This window comes from Trichoderma camerunense (genome assembly GCF_050948025.1).
Source record: "Trichoderma camerunense strain CBS 138272 chromosome Unknown V8C40scaffold_18, whole genome shotgun sequence".
NCBI classification, from domain to species: Eukaryota; Fungi; Ascomycota; class Sordariomycetes; order Hypocreales; family Hypocreaceae; genus Trichoderma; species Trichoderma camerunense.
In genome coordinates, this window is record NW_028145352.1 from 190,971 (window position 1) to 208,554 (window position 17,584).

At 51.5% G+C, this 17,584-nt stretch overlaps 5 protein-coding genes across 5 annotated transcripts; 2 read left to right on the top strand and 3 right to left on the bottom strand.

The window, feature by feature from the left end:
• Positions 1–884: 884 nt before the first annotated feature.
• Positions 885–2,186, bottom strand: V8C40DRAFT_269226 (uncharacterized protein; the record flags this gene model as incomplete). The annotated part of the gene is made up of 1 exon (XM_083220062.1): positions 885–2,186. The coding sequence occupies one exon, from the start codon at positions 2,184–2,186 to the stop codon at positions 885–887; it is 1,302 nt and encodes a 433-aa protein (XP_083069437.1).
• A 1,002-nt stretch (positions 2,187–3,188) lies between these two features.
• V8C40DRAFT_253707 (uncharacterized protein) lies at positions 3,189–4,874 on the top strand. Its single transcript, XM_083217674.1, has 4 exons — positions 3,189–3,849; positions 3,942–4,095; positions 4,148–4,450; positions 4,506–4,874. The coding sequence occupies exons 1-4, from the start codon at positions 3,835–3,837 to the stop codon at positions 4,616–4,618; spliced, it is 585 nt and encodes a 194-aa protein (XP_083069438.1). The 5' UTR covers positions 3,189–3,834; the 3' UTR covers positions 4,619–4,874.
• An 837-nt stretch (positions 4,875–5,711) lies between these two features.
• On the bottom strand, positions 5,712–9,205 carry V8C40DRAFT_253716 (uncharacterized protein). The gene is made up of 3 exons (XM_083217675.1): positions 8,318–9,205; positions 6,469–8,142; positions 5,712–6,413 (listed from the first exon to the last, which is right to left on the bottom strand). Exons 1-3 carry the CDS (start codon positions 8,539–8,541, stop codon positions 6,170–6,172), a joined length of 2,142 nt encoding a protein of 713 aa, XP_083069439.1. The 5' UTR covers positions 8,542–9,205; the 3' UTR covers positions 5,712–6,169.
• A 2,655-nt stretch (positions 9,206–11,860) lies between these two features.
• V8C40DRAFT_253721 (P-loop containing nucleoside triphosphate hydrolase protein) lies at positions 11,861–14,998 on the bottom strand. Its single transcript, XM_083217676.1, has 2 exons — positions 14,284–14,998; positions 11,861–14,219 (listed from the first exon to the last, which is right to left on the bottom strand). The coding sequence occupies exons 1-2, from the start codon at positions 14,503–14,505 to the stop codon at positions 12,414–12,416; spliced, it is 2,028 nt and encodes a 675-aa protein (XP_083069440.1). The 5' UTR covers positions 14,506–14,998; the 3' UTR covers positions 11,861–12,413.
• V8C40DRAFT_253723 (ubiquitin-binding protein CUE5) lies at positions 14,911–16,957 on the top strand. The gene is made up of 4 exons (XM_083217677.1): positions 14,911–15,059; positions 15,142–15,436; positions 15,520–15,996; positions 16,062–16,957. Exons 1-4 carry the CDS (start codon positions 15,039–15,041, stop codon positions 16,463–16,465), a joined length of 1,197 nt encoding a protein of 398 aa, XP_083069441.1. The 5' UTR covers positions 14,911–15,038; the 3' UTR covers positions 16,466–16,957.
• Positions 16,958–17,584: the final 627 nt, after the last annotated feature.

Below are 17,584 nucleotides of genomic sequence, written 5' to 3' on the forward strand. Positions count from 1 at the left end.
CCTTTTATTTTAAAATTCCTCCGCATTACCAAAGACATTGTTTCCAAGACACGACAAAAAAAAGGTCCAAATCGAGGCAGAGGATTGGCCACGACGACGAAAAGACGGACACCATCAAACCAATATGAAATCCGTAGACGAGCATAAAACATCTTGTTGATAAGATTCATGGTATGAATACGTCTGAGGAGGTGTGGAAGACATTGAAGGCACCGAATGGCTGGAATCATAGAGGTGTAGTAGAATCAAGTCAACCGTAGCAGCAACAGCACCGGCAGCAGTAAAACCGAACTCGCTACGCCCGCAGATGCAGATGCATATAGTTTTTTGTATGTACAAGTGCGTCTTCCCCCCTTTTTCTTTTCTCGTCGTTGTGTTTGTCATGAATAATGCATCGCTCGATAAAAAGAGCAAGCATCACTCTGTTTTCTACCCCCATCAACATCGATTTGTCACCTTTTGCTGCCTCCTCTTGAACAAGCAGATCCCTCCTCTTTCTTTCCTTCATTCTACCACCTCTCATCTTGCCCATATTAAATCGATTCTCATTCCCGTAAAGACCAAGAACAAGCTTCAAGATATTCGACTTGTACCGTGCTGTGGCTGCGTTGTAAATAAAAGAGTGTATGTGATTGAAGCGAGCGTAAATTGACGGGGAAAAATAAAGGGGAAGAACCAAAACCAAAAACCAAATTTCGTCGTATGCAAATCAGTATTAAACAAAGTGGTAGGGGGAAAATAGAAATCCTAAAAACGCCTCTCATGTTCCTTCAGCTTCTTCCCAACCCCTGAAACGGGCGAAGACGCCTGGCTGAACGGGGGGTATCTATCTTTCGAGCGCAACGAGCGTTTAAAACATCCAAAGTCTCACAGACGAGCGGCGCTTAGAAGTTCTGGGAAATGCCAGCGCTCTGCTGAGGGAAGTGACCAGGACTTTCAACGCGCGTGCTGCGCCGAGCGGGATTGTCGCGGATGATGGGTGGAGCGGGCATCTCGTTGGCACCACCGTAGGGGGTGTCATAGGGAGTCTGGCTATATTGATCATAGTAGCCGGCGCCAGTGCTGTAGGCCATGCCTGCGCCCGCGTCAGAGCCATCTGATCGGCCGGTTGCGCTGTATGAAGAAGACGCATTAGAAGCTCCTCGTCGAACATCGCCGCGGTTGTTTGCCGCTGACGGTCCCATAGCGCCAAGAATCTCTCCCTCAGGACCATCAATCAATGCCGCGTCAGACATGTTGCCGCCACGAGTAGGCGAAATGTCGGAATAACCGTGAGTGGCACCAGAAATCGTGGTCGAAGCTTTTCGACCTGTTGAGCCGCCAAGAGTGGTTGATCCCCAGCCACGGTAGCCAACAGATTCTTCTTCCCGCATCTCATACGCGTCTCCTCCAGTCATGCCAACCACAGGAATGGTGGGATCGGCATTGGGGTTGTAGGCGTAATCCTCGACTTCCTTTCTTCGCTCGGCCTCGGCCACCCGGCGCGCACGACGCTTCTTCCACAGGAAAAGTCCAATGACGGCCAGGATGGCAATGGCGACAATGGGAACGACGACACCAATGGCTACCTTGGCCTTTGAGTCGAGACCGCTGCTGCTATCCTTGCCAGCAATACCATTGGGAGTTGCCGTCGAAGTCGACGAGGTAGTGGTGCCACTGGCTGGGGTGTTGGTAGCCGATCGAGTGCGTGTTACAACCACCTGTTCGGTCGAAGGAGCGCTCCCGGAAACAGTAGTTGTTTCCTCAGTTGTCGTTGACGATGTAGGGGGAGGAGTAGTAGATGTAGGGGGCGCTGTTGTAGAGTCGCTGCTGCTGCTGCTGGTAGTATGCTCTGGGGTCGTAGAAGTAGACGATGAGCTCGAAGTAGATGACGACGATGAGCTTGACGTAGATGAAGGCGGTTCCGTAGAAGTCGGTGGCTCTGTCGATGACGATGAAGTCGGCGGCGGTGGTGGTGTAGTGCTACTCGATGGAGGCTCAGATGGCGGAGCTGTCGAGGACGGGGGGTTGTCTGGAGTAGACGATGAAGGTGTCGATGAAGGAGGAGGCGGTGGTGCTGTTGATGATGGCGGCGGCTCTGGAGTTGAGCTCGGTGGTGGAGATGGAGTTGAGGAAGGAGGCGCTGCGGCGTCCGAATGCTCGGGCGGCGACGAATTTTGAGGCGGATTAGATGTGTTGGTAGACATGGTGACGGCACCGGTGTGGACAGTCGTAAACTGGATCGACTGTGTTGAGATGCAATGTTAGAATGAAGGTTCAAGGCGCTTAGCCGACTAGAAAAGAGCCGGGCGAAACGAAGCGCAATGCGAAGCAACAAATAGCGTGTATTCCCTCCAACCACCGGAGTCGACGACTCAAGCTAGAGCAGATAAGCCATCCAGATGATGGTCGTGCAATGGCACCAGGCCGAACGCAGTGGCTACGCACGAAGCCGACGAGAACTCAGCCGCGTCTGACGCCTCGCATGATGACCGTAGCCGTCGGGAAGCACGACAGAGGATGAAGAAGCACAAGATCGATTGAGCTCGAAACGGCTTGTAAAGGGAGGACAGAGGCAAGACAAACAGGAACCGCAAACGTACCTTGTTTTCGGTCCAACGTTCCAGAGACAATCCGAAGAACGTGCGAGTGGAACGAATCAGCCAATTCGAACGATGAAGGGAGCGTGCGCCAGTCGCAAAAATAGGCTGATCTTTTGATTCGTTCGTAAAAAAAAAAATAGAAAGAGAGAAAAAAGAAGAGATACGAGCCGCAACGGTTGGATTCGGCGACAGGCCCACGAACGTCTGACGGCACCTTAGCCTTGGCTTAGCTCCCCGGGCTCGTACAAGCAGCGAAAAGCGCAGCGAATGGACGCAAGCAGAATCTGCGAGGAGGGTGGGCCGTGGGGCGTGTACGAGGTTTTGAACGATGGAAGAAAAAAAAAGAGGAGGCGGATGGGCAGAGAAGCGCGAGTGAGAGAGAAGCGCTTAGGAATGTCAATCTGGGACAGGGAATAAAACCAGATCAGCTGTCAAACCCAATGCAGTGCAAAACGCGTACCGGGTCGATGAGGGAAAAGGAAAAAGGGAACAGGACGAAAAAAAACTCGTTAGGGGGGCTTTGAGTGAGCGATACGAAGGAAAAGGCCGAGAAGAGCTACAAAGTTCTGACGCACCCGCACCCGAGCGACGATAGCAGCACGAAAAGGAACACCGGACGGGTGCGTTGGGGGGAGCCACTGTACACTGTAAAAGGCACTGTGCGGCTGCTCGTAATCTGTCTTGCACCGCCACGTGTGTCCTGCGCTAGCGTCACTGTACCGGATGGCCGTTCCTGCAGTCTCGACTCTGTGGTTGCCCCCTCTTGCTGTGCTGGATGGATTACTCCGTGGTCCTTTTCTGGCTTGATTTTGCTTTTTTTCTTTTTTTGCCGGGGAATCGGGGCTTGATCCCCGAGCGGCTAGTGTCCAGTGTCTTGCTTCTCCCCTGGGTACATGAACCGAGCTCTTGTTCTCAACACGTACATCAAATGTTGACAATTATCAACATTGAACCTTCAAGGTGCCAGGGACCAACACGCAGCTACAGGCACTATCAACACTCGACAGCAAATGGCTGAATATTGACCCCCAATCTCAATCGCCGCTCCCAGCTGACCGTCGCTGACACTGACCCCAATGGGCTCAAGGTTTCTGTTTTAGTGGTTGGCGCGACCACTAATTTCGCCTAAGTCGAACCTCCAAGCTCAAGCCACAGAGGGCACTAAAAAGCCGGCGAGCTTCAGCTGTTGGACAGCGGTGCAACTTCCCTCACTGTGAATGCATCGCAACTTCCTCAAACTCTTCGCAACATCATGACGCGCCTTCCAGTGAGTTTTGCTTTTCTTCAGCGAAACATTTCCGTTTTCCCCTCTGCTCATCTGATTCTTTCTCTCATTATTTCCCGCTTATTTGCGACTAGATTCATACTATGGCAAATCTCCATGCTGCTGCTACTGGTTTGCGACATGCAGCGGACCAAATCGATTTATACGCAGACACTCCTGTTCTTACTTTGCATAATGCGGAAGTTCGTATGCGTACTGTTGTACATGAAGCCCTGGCGCCTATACATGGTAAGTACTACTTGCTTGAGAAGTATTAACAATAGTGTTGACCTAGTAATAGATGCCATAGTGCAGATGAACGCCAGAATGGAACAGATAAACGCCAGAATGGATCAGATAAACGCTAGAATGGATCAGATATTCGATGGATTGAACGATATGGGTCTACGCGTTGGGCAAATCAACCAAACAACTACGAATATAGACAAAAGATTAACAGCGTCAAACTGGAATCTGTCTATTCGATCTCAGAACAGTATTGTTGTTCGTGATAATATGACAATCCATCCGTTATACAGCATGGTTACTGGTGATATTATCGTCGGTTGTCCTACCACTACCGCCGAGATTGACAGGATGACTGGTAAGTTTTATTATACCGCTGGATGTATGCAAATGGTTAATATTATTTAAACTAGCTGTCCGAATTGACGCAATCCTTCGACAACTCGATATGATTCCCACTGGGTCGCTGAATATCAAACGACGGCAGCTGAAGCAAGCTTTGGGAGTGGTGGTTCATGTACTCTAATCCTAATTAAATATTAATTATCACGATGTCTATTGCGTGCAGGCACCGAGAAAAAGAGACCCTGGTGCAAAATTCAGCACAGCCTCCGTGGGTTATTACCGAGCAATAAGCACGGAGCAAAGCACGTACGTATGTGTGGTGGATGATGCGTGTCATATGCAGAGTGCATCACACTTCTCGGAGGCGCAAGGGCTTTTTTTCTACCCCGACAAACCACACACCACACACAATTGGTACAGAGGAACGGTTGTTTGCGTCAAGTCTATAAGTAAACAAACTCATGATGATGATGCCCTCCATCTTCACAAGCCATCAACCAGCCATTCTTGCGGCTTAAACAATCACACTAGGTAACTGTCGGCGCCAAATCCTCGGCGCCTATACTAAACAGACAAAAAAAACAAGGGAGCCCAAGATTTGCACTGCCCGTCTCACACTCCGTCCTCCGGGCCTCACTGCCACAAAAGCATGGTCCGTGGGAAGCTTACTAAAGTGCCCAACTGACTTGACAACCCGGTTATTATTAGCCCATCCCCCTAGAACACCAAAAAAGGGCGCGCTTGCTTTGTCACATTGTTCTCTCTCAAGTCAAGGCAAACGATGATTCAGCTTGTCAGGCGGGGAACGCAGTAAGAGATAAAAACAGACACAGACGCTACTATCAACTTCGTGCCTTAGTGTCAAGACTGCTGCAGTGCAAATATACGAGTAGATACGACGTACATGCACGGATTCGAGCACCTGATCCGAAATACTCAAGCACATTCCATGGGTGTTATCGCGCGAATCAATGGGGTGCTCCACAGGAGCAGTCATTTTAGAGCCCGAATGATGATCTCCTTATCCCTAAGCTGAAATGGCACGTGATACCGACTTCACTTCCTTGAACCGCCTATGTTGATAAGAGAGAACGACGAGTTGACTACTGTTGGTAAATAAGACATTGCATATCAAACACTCAACACAGCACACACAATTGACTACTATCGGGCAATAAGACATTACATGTTAAACACTGAACACAGCACACTCGAATCACGGAGGAAGATGTCACCTAACAAACAAAGCAAATACCTAAAAATACACACAGATCGAGATATCAAAACAGCACAAGCACCAACACACAAAAGCACTATTAAACACGCAAATAAGACAAAACATGCAGCAAAGAAAAAAAAAATAAAACGAATAATAAAAAAAGGGTGAGTGCATCTGATTGACCTATATTGCCTATGTACAATTTTTCCTTCAGATGCCAAAGAAGAGGCACGAAGTTCGTCACCTGAGATGTAGTTCATGTGTGTTGGGTTTAGGTTCCAAGTCCATCTATATGCAAACATCGCAAAAAAAGCCCAAAATTCGAAAAGAGTTCCGTCGTAATCCCTAATTACTCCTGTGGAAGTGAACAAAATAAACAAAACTCCCTTTTGGAGAGCGCTTTGAAATGCCGCTTATCTGTTGGCAGAATCATGCAGATGCCGTAAGCAAGAAATGACGACGCTGATACTAAAGAAATACCACCCGAGGCAGCCAGCCTACTCTACGCCCTCTCTAGGGTCGCACTGACCATGAGGGCTTCAGCTGGTCGTCCATGGCAGCTGCCGTGAAGACCGTGTCGCCAGGCAGACGGCTGACTCGGCCTGCTCCGCTTCGAATAGCCTGGAGGTGAGCCTGAGACATGCCGCTCTTGTTACTCCTGATGCTGCCTGCGTCACTGGCATTCTCAGGATCTCTGAACTTCTTGGGAGGGGCAAAGTCCAGAGCTGTAAAGGTGCCTGACTTTCGGAGCAAGTGCCTGGATAGATGTGTTAGCCAATACGTCTCATTCATGTGTTGACAATGCTACTTACGGGCTTGGGAGGGCAGCTAGTTCGTCAAAGGCACCAGCCAGCTGTGAACCGGCGGTTGGTGGCTGGAGGAAAGCTTTTCTCTCGCCAAAGGGGCTTTGGCTTCGACCAGCCGCATGATCGCGGATGCTGGTCGGGGGAGCGAAATCGGCGGCATTGAAGATGGCAAAAGAATCATCACCAAGCTTGGAGGGAGTCGGGAGTGTGTTCAGAGGAGCAGGAGGGGGGAGGTTCTTCTTGGGCTGCTGTTGGCGGGCCCATGCACCAGAGGCGGAAGAATCAGGCCTAGGTCCAAAGGCCGAGCCGGCACGAGATCCAAAGGCTGAACCGGCACGAGGTCGCCCAAAGGCGGAATCAGCACGAGGCCGTCCGGGACCAGGAGAGAAGGTTCCTCCGTTGCCATTAGGTCCACGGAAGCCGGGACCGCGCGGGCCGGGGCCACGAGGACCGCCCATCGGTCCACCTTGGCGTCCGCTTGGGGGTGGTGTCATGGCACGACGAGTAACAGGTTGAGCATACGGCATGACGAAGGCGTTGGTGTCGGCATCATAGTAAGCAGCGGCCTCCATGTAGCCCTGGTCGTAGTCTTCGTAGTAATCAGGGCCACCTTGTTGCTGGTTGGGCTTGGGCTGTTGCTGCTGGTGCTGTTGCGGTGGAGCGGGCATAGGAGGGGGTGCTTCATTAGAATCATCAAAGTACTCCTTGTAAAAGGAACGGATGCGGTTGGCGCGGATTTCGGGGTCGTCAGACTCCATCATGTCACTGGGAGGAAGTGGCCGGAAACCAACAGAGAGTCGCTTGCTGGCGTTTTGCGGAACGCCGAGACCACCAGCCTGGTGAGGGGGAGGTGGCCTTGACAGAGGTCGGCCACGGGTTTCTTCCTGCGGTTGAGAATCTTCATGATGGGGCAGTCCGGGAGAGAGAATCTGAGGAACGTTTCGATCAGCGGGGTGGGCAGGGGAGGCCATGCCATTATCAGTGTAAGCAGATGAACGAGCCGAGTTGGGATGGCTCCGAGAGCCATCTTGGCCAAGCTTCAAGGCAGCCGGAGCAGGAGTCGGGATATCAGGCACTTCGAATTCATCCGCGTTAAAGACGTCGACAGGAGGGACCGTTTCGATTTCCGGGACAATTGGCTGGACAGGAAGCATGACATCATGAACCTCGGCGGCACTGGGAGGCTGGTGCGTAGGCTTAGGGGCGGTAGGAGTAGCAAAGGGGTCGACCTTCTCATCCGGGGAAGGAGATCGTGGCGTCGACGGGTGCATGGGAGGCTTCGATAGGGCACTAGACTTGGGAGGGCGTGTTCCAGAGTTGTCGTTTGGGTTGAACGATCGGATAGAACCAACATCACTAGCTGCATATTGGTTGACGGTTCTATAAGGGTCTTCTTCGGTTTGGAGAGTTCGAGCATACGAGTGAATAGATTCGCGAGATCCATGGTTGCCCGGGGGAAGCAGATACGGCGATGTAAGGTTCATGTCCATGGAAAGGCCACCCTTGTGCATAGGTTTTTCTCCTCCAAGTCCCAGCAGACTCTTTCGCTTCTTGGCAGGGGCGTCTCCCAGGCCAAAATCAAGGTCCTTGGTCGGGTCGTTGAGCTCCTCCAGCTTGTCTCGGCGCATATTCCTGCGGTGCAGGACGATCAAGACGACAATGGCCACACAAACCGGAATTCTACCTCAATTAGCATATCCATCCAGACCAACTCGTTCCCTGCTTCTTCTCTTCTTCTTCTTTTGTTTTTCTTCCCCCTTCTTCCTCTCTTTCACCCTTCTCTCCTCCTTTCCCCTCCCCCTCTCTTGGTATTTTCGTCCTCTTCTTCTTCTTGTAACAAAATGAGACGACTCACATAATACCCAACACAATGGCGAGGGTTGAGCCGGAACCTCCAACAGGCTTCTCGCAGGTGTTGGCGGCTTCGGTGGCAACACAATCCGATCTGCGCAGCAGGTTTCCAATGGACTCCAAGCTGCGACGCAGATTGATTCGCGGTCCCATCTTATAGGCCTCTCCATCGCGTGTAATCGCCCCGGCGGCGGCGGGGTTTAACCCTCGAGCTCGAACTATGCTCATCTTCTTTCTCACTTGCTCTGATTCAAAGAAAAGACCGTGTTGGAAAGAAGGGCGGAAGTAAATAAATATTACGAATGACGTTGCGGATCAAAGTCGAAGTATTGTACTGATCGCCATGAATATGTGATGTGGAAGTTGATTATTGTTTTGTTTCGTTCTATACCGAACAGAAACCCGCAAAAACGAGTGGTGTTGTCGATCGACGTTCGTCCAGCAAGAAAACCAAAAAAGCGGGTTAAGAATGCAATGCCAACCAGGCGGGCAAAGACAAGGAACGACTGTTGTGTAGCTGCTGATTCGCAGAAGCAGCACGCAAAAAGGAATGACTGAGAGCTTGACAAGCAAAGCTAAAAATGAGTGACAGGCCCGCTGGCAGGCGGTTTGCAACGATAAATCGCAATGGTCGACAGAGGGAAAACTGGCGATGGGGAGAGGAGAAAAGAAGAGGAAGAGCAGAGCGCGAGAGAGGCTCCGAGCCAAAGGAGAGAGACAGAGAGCGAGCGACGAAGCGGGTTAGCAAAGGCGACAGGCCTGTTGAGTCGGTGGGACAAGCACAGGACAGCGCATGCAAGTACAAGTACAGCAACTTGGCGAGGAGCAGGCGATTGCAGGGAACCCAGCAGGTTTCGGCGGGCAATTCCCCCCTTGTTGTAGCGAATGAGACAGCGCAGGGCAGGATGCGAGCAGGGGGCCAGGTCGCAGGTACCTGAAGGGTCTGGCCATGGTCAGTGAGCTTCCAGGGTCGTAGGGAGTTTAATTTGAGCATGGAGTGCTAGCGCCGGGCCGCCGCGAGAGAGATGGGCACAAGCTCGACCTGATGCTGGTACTGGTACCTGTGCTAATGCCGCCAGACAGCTTTGCTCCGTCGCTATCCCCGTGTGTATTGCAGCCCTTGTGCGCCAGAATCGCGGGTGGCGGCGTAGGTCCAGGTACAGGTACAGCGAGCGCCATCGCCCAGCGCCATCCCCCCGTTCGGTGTCGAGGCGTGCTTTGCGATTAGCCCAGTCGGTCGAAAGAGGAAAACAAAGGTCTGGCGAGCTGCGTCTAGCAGGGGTCTGACGCAGGTACCGCAGGCGAGTTGCGTCCATTCAGCACCCCGCACAGTACTGGACTCCATGTCTGAGCGACGTCTATGGATCACATGTGCTCACATGGGCGATTCTGCAAAGGGCGGATCCGCGTGTCTGGCACTGTGTTTTGCACTAGAGCCCCTGACGCTAGCCCAGGAGCGCCCTAGCCGTCCCGCCAGCGCGCGTACAGTCGAGGCCTGTGGGCAGAGCTTCCATTGATCGAAATTGAACTTGTCGGTGCACGCACAAAACTGCGTGCGGAGTATTGTTCCTGGTGTAGTGTGAGTGTTTAGGTGCTAAGGTGTCACATCCAATCAATCCTATTCGTAAAGGTACTGTACTTTAGCTATGTAAGCGGTTGAGCTCTTCCGAATACTCGTATTGCTGCAACTGCGATTGGATCCATCTCAAGCAAACGCAAGAAAAGGCGAGAAAAGCCACGTTCAGACGAGAAACAACATCGCTAATCCATCCTGCATTATTTCCGCCCATCTCTCACCATCGCCGGACGTTTGGGGGACATGCCAGCTCACAGCTCGACGGGGCACGGAGTACTCCGGACTTAGATAGCATGCAGAGAATGGGCCGCACCGGCGTGTCAAGTAGAGCTCACAGGTACAGTACCATCCATCAATATCGCCAGTGACAGACAGACGAAGCAATAGCGCAGTATTGAGGGCTTATTCACTCTCCAACATCAGCGCTGCCAAGCCGGTCACTCGACTGCTTATCCCCGCAAGCCTCTGATGTGACCCATTGAGTCGCAGCGAGAGGTGAAAAATGCGCACTTGGGCGACTTGAGCAATGTATGCCTGGCGGACTGTGCAGGCCACGCTGCTGGTGTTTTGACAGCGTCCAAGTTGCCTCAGCCACTAACTATTGGATCTTGACATTTCGTCTGTTGGCAACGACCAACAGCAAAAATAAAAAGCACCCGACCGATTTGTGTAATGTCCCCATTGGAAGGAAATGGCGCATTCGAGAAGCGAGTTCATCTTGACGCAGCCCAGCAAACTTGCACGAAGTCAGATAGGCAGGTACCTTTGTACCCGTGCCCATGCGCCTTGAAAATCGCCTTATCCAATAGGAGCAGTTACGCAATCAACCTCATTAAAGGCATATCCACCGCAATGCACTCGCGGTCATGGTGCTTGTACCGCTACCTGCGACTTGTAATGCCGCTTCATCCTGCCAGTCTCCGTTCTTCAACCTCGAGGCCTCCACCATTGACTATTGCACATTAACCATTGACCATTGATCATTTGCCACTTCCGCCCCTTGGCCAAGTGCAATCTTACCCTTCTATAATGCCAGCTTTTTATAGATGCTATCGACACTACCGATACAAGTCCTGCACGCACTTGCCCGTTACATGAAGATCCGGCCCGCTGCCCGGCTTATTAAAAAAAAATGTTCTGCCGCTTTTCCGATATGAATTTTTCCCCCTAGCACCGTGGTTCGGAGCACTGCCCAGCCGGTGAGACGACGTTGGATGCGGAGTCGATTTATTAGCTGGAAATCAACTGACTAGACGCAGGAATTGCGCCAATGCTACGGAGTCTCTTCGACGGAGCACGGAGTAGCATCAAACAGGAACAACAGTACCGAATGCTCCGTGGTGCTAGTGGTAATATTACAGAGGACCAGGCAGCACGTTCGGATCCTAAGCCGGTGACTGGGTCCCTGTCCGTGTTATGTTCCATCTCCATGTTCTCCCTTGTTGCATAATGCCACAGTCGGTGAACCGCCAGAAAAAACAATTCAGACGAAACAGGAGAAACGGGTCTCTACATGCATGCGGCTGTCGAAAAGCTTGTGCGACGATGTTTCTACTGCACCCTGACGAGACATGGGGGCCCGCCGAGTCTTGAAGAATCAGGCTCCGCATCCAAGACAAAGGATTCAAAGCTGACCTCGACACTTGTTTTGCTTCACAGTCAGGCAGAGTTCTCTATGGCAACCAACTAACTGGGTAAACAACGCTTTCTCAGCCGTTCACATCGATGTTGATGGCACTGAAATATGTCCCTCCAACCGACACCCATATTCTAATCTCCATGAAGGAGATTTGTTCAGCCTGTGAGCGCAACTGCCCAACATGGCAACTCTTAGGTACTCGTACCTTGAATCGGCGCATTATTTAATGCAAAAATATGGCAGCTGTTCATAACCTGGTCATGCCCAGGGATACAGTACTACGGTACCTCATGGGGCCGAGAAGTCAAGCAAGGGGGCGGAAAAGCATCTGCTATGGCTGCCGAGTAGGCACATGCAAGCCCAGTTGATCGGTGGCGGGTAGCCATCGGAAATGGGTGCCCACCGATCAGTTGCTATTATTGCTACTATTATTGTCCTACGGAGAGCTTCGAGAAGCGTGAAAAGCTTGCTTGGCCAACACTAACCTACATCGTGGAGCAATGGGCCAAGGCTTAGATTCTATTCACTTTCGGCTATTCCCACTAATATCAATGTACTCTACCCAACAGCAACATCCCAAGCATTACTACTGACAAGACCGAACGGTATGGGTATACCACGGCACTAGCAATCCTTTTCCATTTGAGCGGCAGATGCAAAAGGGGCATTCCAGAACGATCCATAGAGCTGTCCAGGGCCGGCAGCTGCGGCAACAATCTGGATCCAAACCGGATCGTTCTGCGTGATACTGACCGATTCACGCACAAGTATCAAGTAGATATGCTTGTGTGCCTGAATAGTTGAGTTCGTGCAACAACATTATGCTTGTGCGGTCTCTTCCGTATGGGGCACAAATCCCACGTGTACCATCCATAAAGTACGCAATCAAGGTTGAGCCGTTGTGTGTGAAAGCTTATAAAACTCCGGGGCGTATTCAACCAACCAATTCTTCTCAATCTTCGTAATGTCGCGGATATATGTCTTCTCCCCCGTTTCCATAATTTCATGAAATACGACCCAATCAGCTTTGCGATTAAACATGAGAGAGTTGGGATGTGCGTGCAAGACTGTGCCACCCTCAACATTTCGATATGTTCCATCTGGCTGCATGCGTGCTGCGTGGGCAAAATAGCCAGACGTGAGGCAGCGTCTGATATGCTCTGCTTTATTGCCGGGATCTTGTTTGGATGAGAGCGTCTCGTCAACCTTGATGTTGAATCGCTCAAGATAGCGTTTGAGTTGTGCTCGGATGCTAATTGCCCTAGTCATCGATTTGTAGTTGAGATTGTGCTCGTGGCAGAATTTAGCCTCCTTCCTGCCCTTTGTGATGAACGTTTGGTAGACGTTGAGCAGCGTCAAATGATCTCCTTCTTCGACGGCAAATTTACGCCTCGAAGACTCCATCTTTTTCTGTTCGCCGTCATGATAGAACCATACGTTCCCTCCCAGGCTCGTCATGGCAGCAATGGTCAGCATTTCGCTTAGACAATTGAACTGCGGCGCTGATAGGAGGGTTTTTGCCATCATTGGCTCAACTGCCAGCTCGGCCATGCGGGATCCAAGAGGTTGAGTTAATTTTGCATAGTCGTCCAGAGCACCCAGCGAGTAGAGCAACTCGAGTGCCTTTGACATGAGCTCCGATGGCGGCGCAGATAGGAAATCAAATCGAACCACATTGTCGATGCCAAGGGCCTTCAGCTGCAGGATAGTTGATGCTAGGTTCGACCTCTGTATTTCCGGAGGGTTGGTTTCCGGTAGCGTCTGATAAGCATCTTCAGTGTAAAGGCGATAGCATTTTCCGGGTCTTGTACGGCCTGCACGGCCTGCTCGTTGAGAAGCAGATGCTTTTGATATAGGCGTTGTTGTGAGCGTCTCTATGCCCGTTTTCGGGTTGTAAGCCCGCAGCTTGACGAAACCACAGTCTATGACATGGACTATGCCGTCAATTGTGACCGAAGCCTCGGCGATATTTGTTGAAAAGACAACCTTCCGCGTCCCCTCCGGCGGCTTATCAAACACGTACATTTGCTGCTCCGTTGACAGTCCGGCATAAAGCGGCAGTGGCTGTAAAGGCCCGTGTCGGCCATCCAGCTGGGTGGCTCTCTCGGCTACAGCTTGGATTGCGTTGTCAATCTCCTCACGGCCCGTTAAGAAGACTAGGATATCGCCTTCGCCCTCTTGGGTGTGGATGTCGAAAACTGTATTCACTGCCTTCTCGACATAGTCTTCCGCCGGAGACTCGAGATATAGAGTGTCAATTGGATATGTTCGTCCCTCGAGGCTTACAATCGTAACAGCATCATTTGACGACTGGCCAGGTTGCTCCTTTTTTGTTTCTTGCCCTGATCCCTTTGTGAAAAAGTCGAAAAACTCCTCGGCCTGGATAGTCGCGCTGCTCACAATGATTCGAAGCTCGGGCCGCTTCTTACGAATCTTTTTCAACAGGCCAAGCAAGATGTCAGTGCTAATGGAACGCTCGTGAGCCTCATCAACCATGATGACAGAATACCGGCTCAGCAGGGGATCAGCCAACGCCTCCCGGATAAGAAGGGCATCAGTCAAGAACTTGATGCGGGTAGAAGATGAGGTGACATCCTCAAAGCGGATGGAATATCCAACTTCTTTGCCAATCTCACACCCTACTTCGTCAGCAACCCGCAGGGCAACTGTTGTGGCTGCCACGCGACGCGGCTAATTTATGAATGTCAATGAGAATCCTCGTACGAAGCGGCTTCTTGTAGGAGCAGATTCTTACCTGCGTCACCCCAATAATCTTTCCATCTGAGCACCATCCGGCCCGTTCGAGGAACTGGGGGATCTGTGTGCTTTTGCCGGAACCAGTTTGGCCGATGACGATGGTGACGGGGAACGTCTCGACGACATAGAGTAAGCTATCGCGATGTTTTGCGATGGGGAGCAATGCCGAGGGTTTGTGTAGCGCGGGGATGAATGTCGAGTCAAGGTCAAGTTCGGCCATGGTGAAGTTTTATGCCGGTTGCATATGGTGAGAAGTAAGCGGCTAGTTTGAGAGGTTGATGTTGTTTGACGCCTGTTTCAGCTTAAGCATCTTATGCTTTCACACTTATCAAGAAGCTGGAGGAATTGCATTATTTAAAGACGCGGGTTGAAGCAGAATTCAATACGTTTCTCAAATTTCCATGGCCAAGCTTCGGAATTTCTTCAATATTCGGCCATTGTTTGTTTGTTTCCTTGAGAATTCGTCGTGTTGCCTTACCCGGGAGCATATCAAAGAACTCTACTCAGCCACACTGTGGAGTTGTGGCGTTGTGGCTTTGACACGCCTGATTTCAAGACCCCGAGCTCCTTTATTTCGGTGGGGCGCGTCATCAGCGTCGTGGCTAGCTTTAAACCCCTCCGTCATAATCGCAACGGAGAGCCCGAGCCAGAAGCGAAATCAGATTCCTGAAGCCCTCAGTTATAAGCGAAATCACACGAGAAATCGATAACCTTGATCCCTATCGGCGCGCGCGGGCGAAATACAGACGCAGAATGTCAGCTCCCGCAGAGACGGTATATATGAATCCACTTTCCGTGACAGCTTGTTAGTGGCGAGAGAGCTTGCGATGCTGATGCTAGTGGTGCGACTGCGCAGAATAAAGTGACGGACTCAGGCGCCGAATCGCCTACTACCGCGCAACCGCTTGATATGTCAGATGATGAACAAGAGACCGGCATCATAGGCGACGGAAACGTATCACCAATGCTCGGCTCGAGACAAAGCTCGGAGGGTCCAACCCCTCCGCCAAAACCCCCGCGCCCCATGACCGAGGCGCAGAAGAACCAGATCATTCTGAAGGAAGCGTTTCCGACAGTTGAAGATAGTGTTATCAAGGCGGTCTTGAGCGCAAGTGGAGGGCGCGTGGAGCCCGCCTTTAACGCTCTACTTGGTGCGTTGTTACGCCGTTGCGCCGTTGCGCGCAACAAGGATACTGTAATCACATTCGAGAGCGCATGCTTACTAGGCAAACAGAAATGACCGACCCAGATGCTGCCAAGAACGAGCCACAGGACGTTCCCCCTCAACAACCCCCGAGGCCGCAGCGATCTCAGATAGAAGAGGATGAGCGGTACGCGCGTCAGTTGGCGGAACAATACGATAACGTCGGCGCCTACGAAGCCCGCACTTCCAACCGCGGGGGAAATGTACGAGCGAGAGCACAGCCTGGATACGATGAGGAGCGGGAGCGCAACTTCATAGATGACGACCTCCCCGCCATCCGCGAAAACCTTCGACAGGGATTCATCGAGACACAGACCAAGGTGAACGGTTGGATCAGCACTTTGAAGAAGAAGATTGAGGAGAACTTCGACGAGAGCGAGGATGCCGAGCATAGAGAAGGACCCCAGTACCGCCACGGCGGGCCTAGCAGCAGGAGCACCGACTATGACGCAGATCCGCAGGTGCTTAGCGATGATTTTGCTGGCATGAAGTTTGCGCCGGATGGCAGTAAGTATCGAGATGTCACGATGTCACGATGATGACCACGCAAGGCTGACAATTGCACCTTATAGCCCCTGCCTACGGCAGCCGACCGATGGCCAACACTGGCGTTTACAGACCACCTCCCTCAACCTCACCGCGACCCGAAGGCCGAAGAGTGGGGTTCAAGGATGAGCCCGAAGAGATTAAGATGTATGATGCTTCACCAAAGCTCTCTCCCAAGGGCGAAGCGGCGGCGGCGCCAGCAGCCAAGGCAAGCAAGTGGCAGCCTCTCTCTAGCGTAGAGCCGGATCCGATTACCGACAACGACCCCTTCAGCCTTGGTGACAGCGAAGATGAAAGGGAGACGAAGGAGAAGCCCAAAGAGGGCAAGTTGGACGATACCGAACGGCTGAAGCAGGCTGCGGCCGAGGCCATGGCAGAGAACCTGGTCGATCAAAAGAAAGACGGGGAAGCGAGTGGAAAGAAGAGCTAAACACCTCAAGGCTGGTGAAGATGGGACGGGATTTAATTACCTTAACGTAACCAATGGCGTGGCTGTTTTTATGTGTTTCAAAAAATATTTGCCTTGTTGATTGCGGCGACGAAAAGCAGTAGCTGTTCAAATTGGTAACTTATTGCGATGATGTTACATCGCTTCAGCCGATCTTCGGGACTGGTTGACAGGAGTGGCCGTGATGTTTTGCTGAGGTAGCTCTTTTGCGTCATGGCAAATTGCTAGCAGCGGTTAGTACCTAGGAATATAATTGGCCATCCAAAGAGATGCTCGACTTGTATCATATAAGAGGTAGCTCGTACTTCGTATGTGTGGAGGATGTTCAATGGTTTGGGTGGGAACTTTGAGGGAATGGTACCCTAGCTTGGTTACCATTCGAGGATATTCATGTACCTCTAACTTGAAGTCTTAACTTAATGTAAGGTGCTCAATAGTCTCCAGATATCAGAAGCAATTGACAATAGTAGCGGCACAAAGGTGTCCGTATTGGATATCAGGTCGAAACAGTGGGTAGAAAGCAATACTATGACTAACGACACCTTCAAGTTAGGTACCTAGGTAGGAGGTCATATATCATCAGCCTGAGTGGCCTGATTAATACCTTAGGTCAATACTTTGTTCCTCAAACCCCGTAGCTGCATTTATAGCTTTTAGGCACTTCAACCGCAATGCGGGCGTTCGAAATCGTAGCATTTCTCTTTAAGGTTACAACTTCGCAACTTACCTAATGCGCCCTTGGTGCGGAACATTGGAAGCCGAGTGGCGGCAATGAGGGCACGAGCTGGAAAAGTCAAGTGAGCAAAGGGCTGCCGCATGTGCTGCGCTTAAACCGACTGCACCTATCGCTCACGCACGAGGTGCAATGCTGGACGGCGATTGGGTCCGGTATAAACAACGGGGACGATGTTAGTTAGCAGATCCGGCAAAACATCCCTACAAATGCAGCCCAATGGAGGGGCCCCGAGCAAATGCTTTTGGACGCAAAAGTCTGCAGCCAAAGCAGCTGTTGTTAGGGCACTAACACAACTTTGTTACACTTTGCTACAGTTTGTGTGAGCAAGCTGGGCGAGACACGGCCCAGATGTGCGACGCGGTTAA

What these genes read in the sequence shown, in the direction of transcription:
- V8C40DRAFT_253723 (XM_083217677.1), top strand. Translation starts at nt 15,039, where the DNA reads ATGTCAGCTCCCGCAGAGACG. An exon ending in TGTCAGCTCCCGCAGAGACG is followed by an intron (nt 15,060 to 15,141) that starts GTATATATGAAT and finishes GCGACTGCGCAG; the next exon opens with AATAAAGTGACGGACTCAGG. An exon ending in GAAGTTTGCGCCGGATGGCA is followed by an intron (nt 15,997 to 16,061) that starts GTAAGTATCGAG and finishes TGCACCTTATAG; the next exon opens with CCCCTGCCTACGGCAGCCGA.
- V8C40DRAFT_253721 (XM_083217676.1), bottom strand. Translation starts at nt 14,505, where the DNA reads ATGGCCGAACTTGACCTTGACTCGACATTCATCCCCGCGCTACACAAA. An exon ending in AGATTATTGGGGTGACGCAG is followed by an intron (nt 14,220 to 14,283) that starts GTAAGAATCTGC and finishes TTCATAAATTAG; the next exon opens with CCGCGTCGCGTGGCAGCCAC.
- V8C40DRAFT_253707 (XM_083217674.1), top strand. An exon ending in AGCCCTGGCGCCTATACATG is followed by an intron (nt 4,096 to 4,147) that starts GTAAGTACTACT and finishes ACCTAGTAATAG; the next exon opens with ATGCCATAGTGCAGATGAAC. An exon ending in CGAGATTGACAGGATGACTG is followed by an intron (nt 4,451 to 4,505) that starts GTAAGTTTTATT and finishes TATTTAAACTAG; the next exon opens with CTGTCCGAATTGACGCAATC.
- V8C40DRAFT_253716 (XM_083217675.1), bottom strand. Translation starts at nt 8,541, where the DNA reads ATGAGCATAGTTCGAGCTCGAGGGTTAAACCCCGCCGCCGCCGGGGCG. An exon ending in GCCATTGTGTTGGGTATTAT is followed by an intron (nt 8,143 to 8,317) that starts GTGAGTCGTCTC and finishes TAATTGAGGTAG; the next exon opens with AATTCCGGTTTGTGTGGCCA. An exon ending in CTAGCTGCCCTCCCAAGCCC is followed by an intron (nt 6,414 to 6,468) that starts GTAAGTAGCATT and finishes ACATCTATCCAG; the next exon opens with GCACTTGCTCCGAAAGTCAG.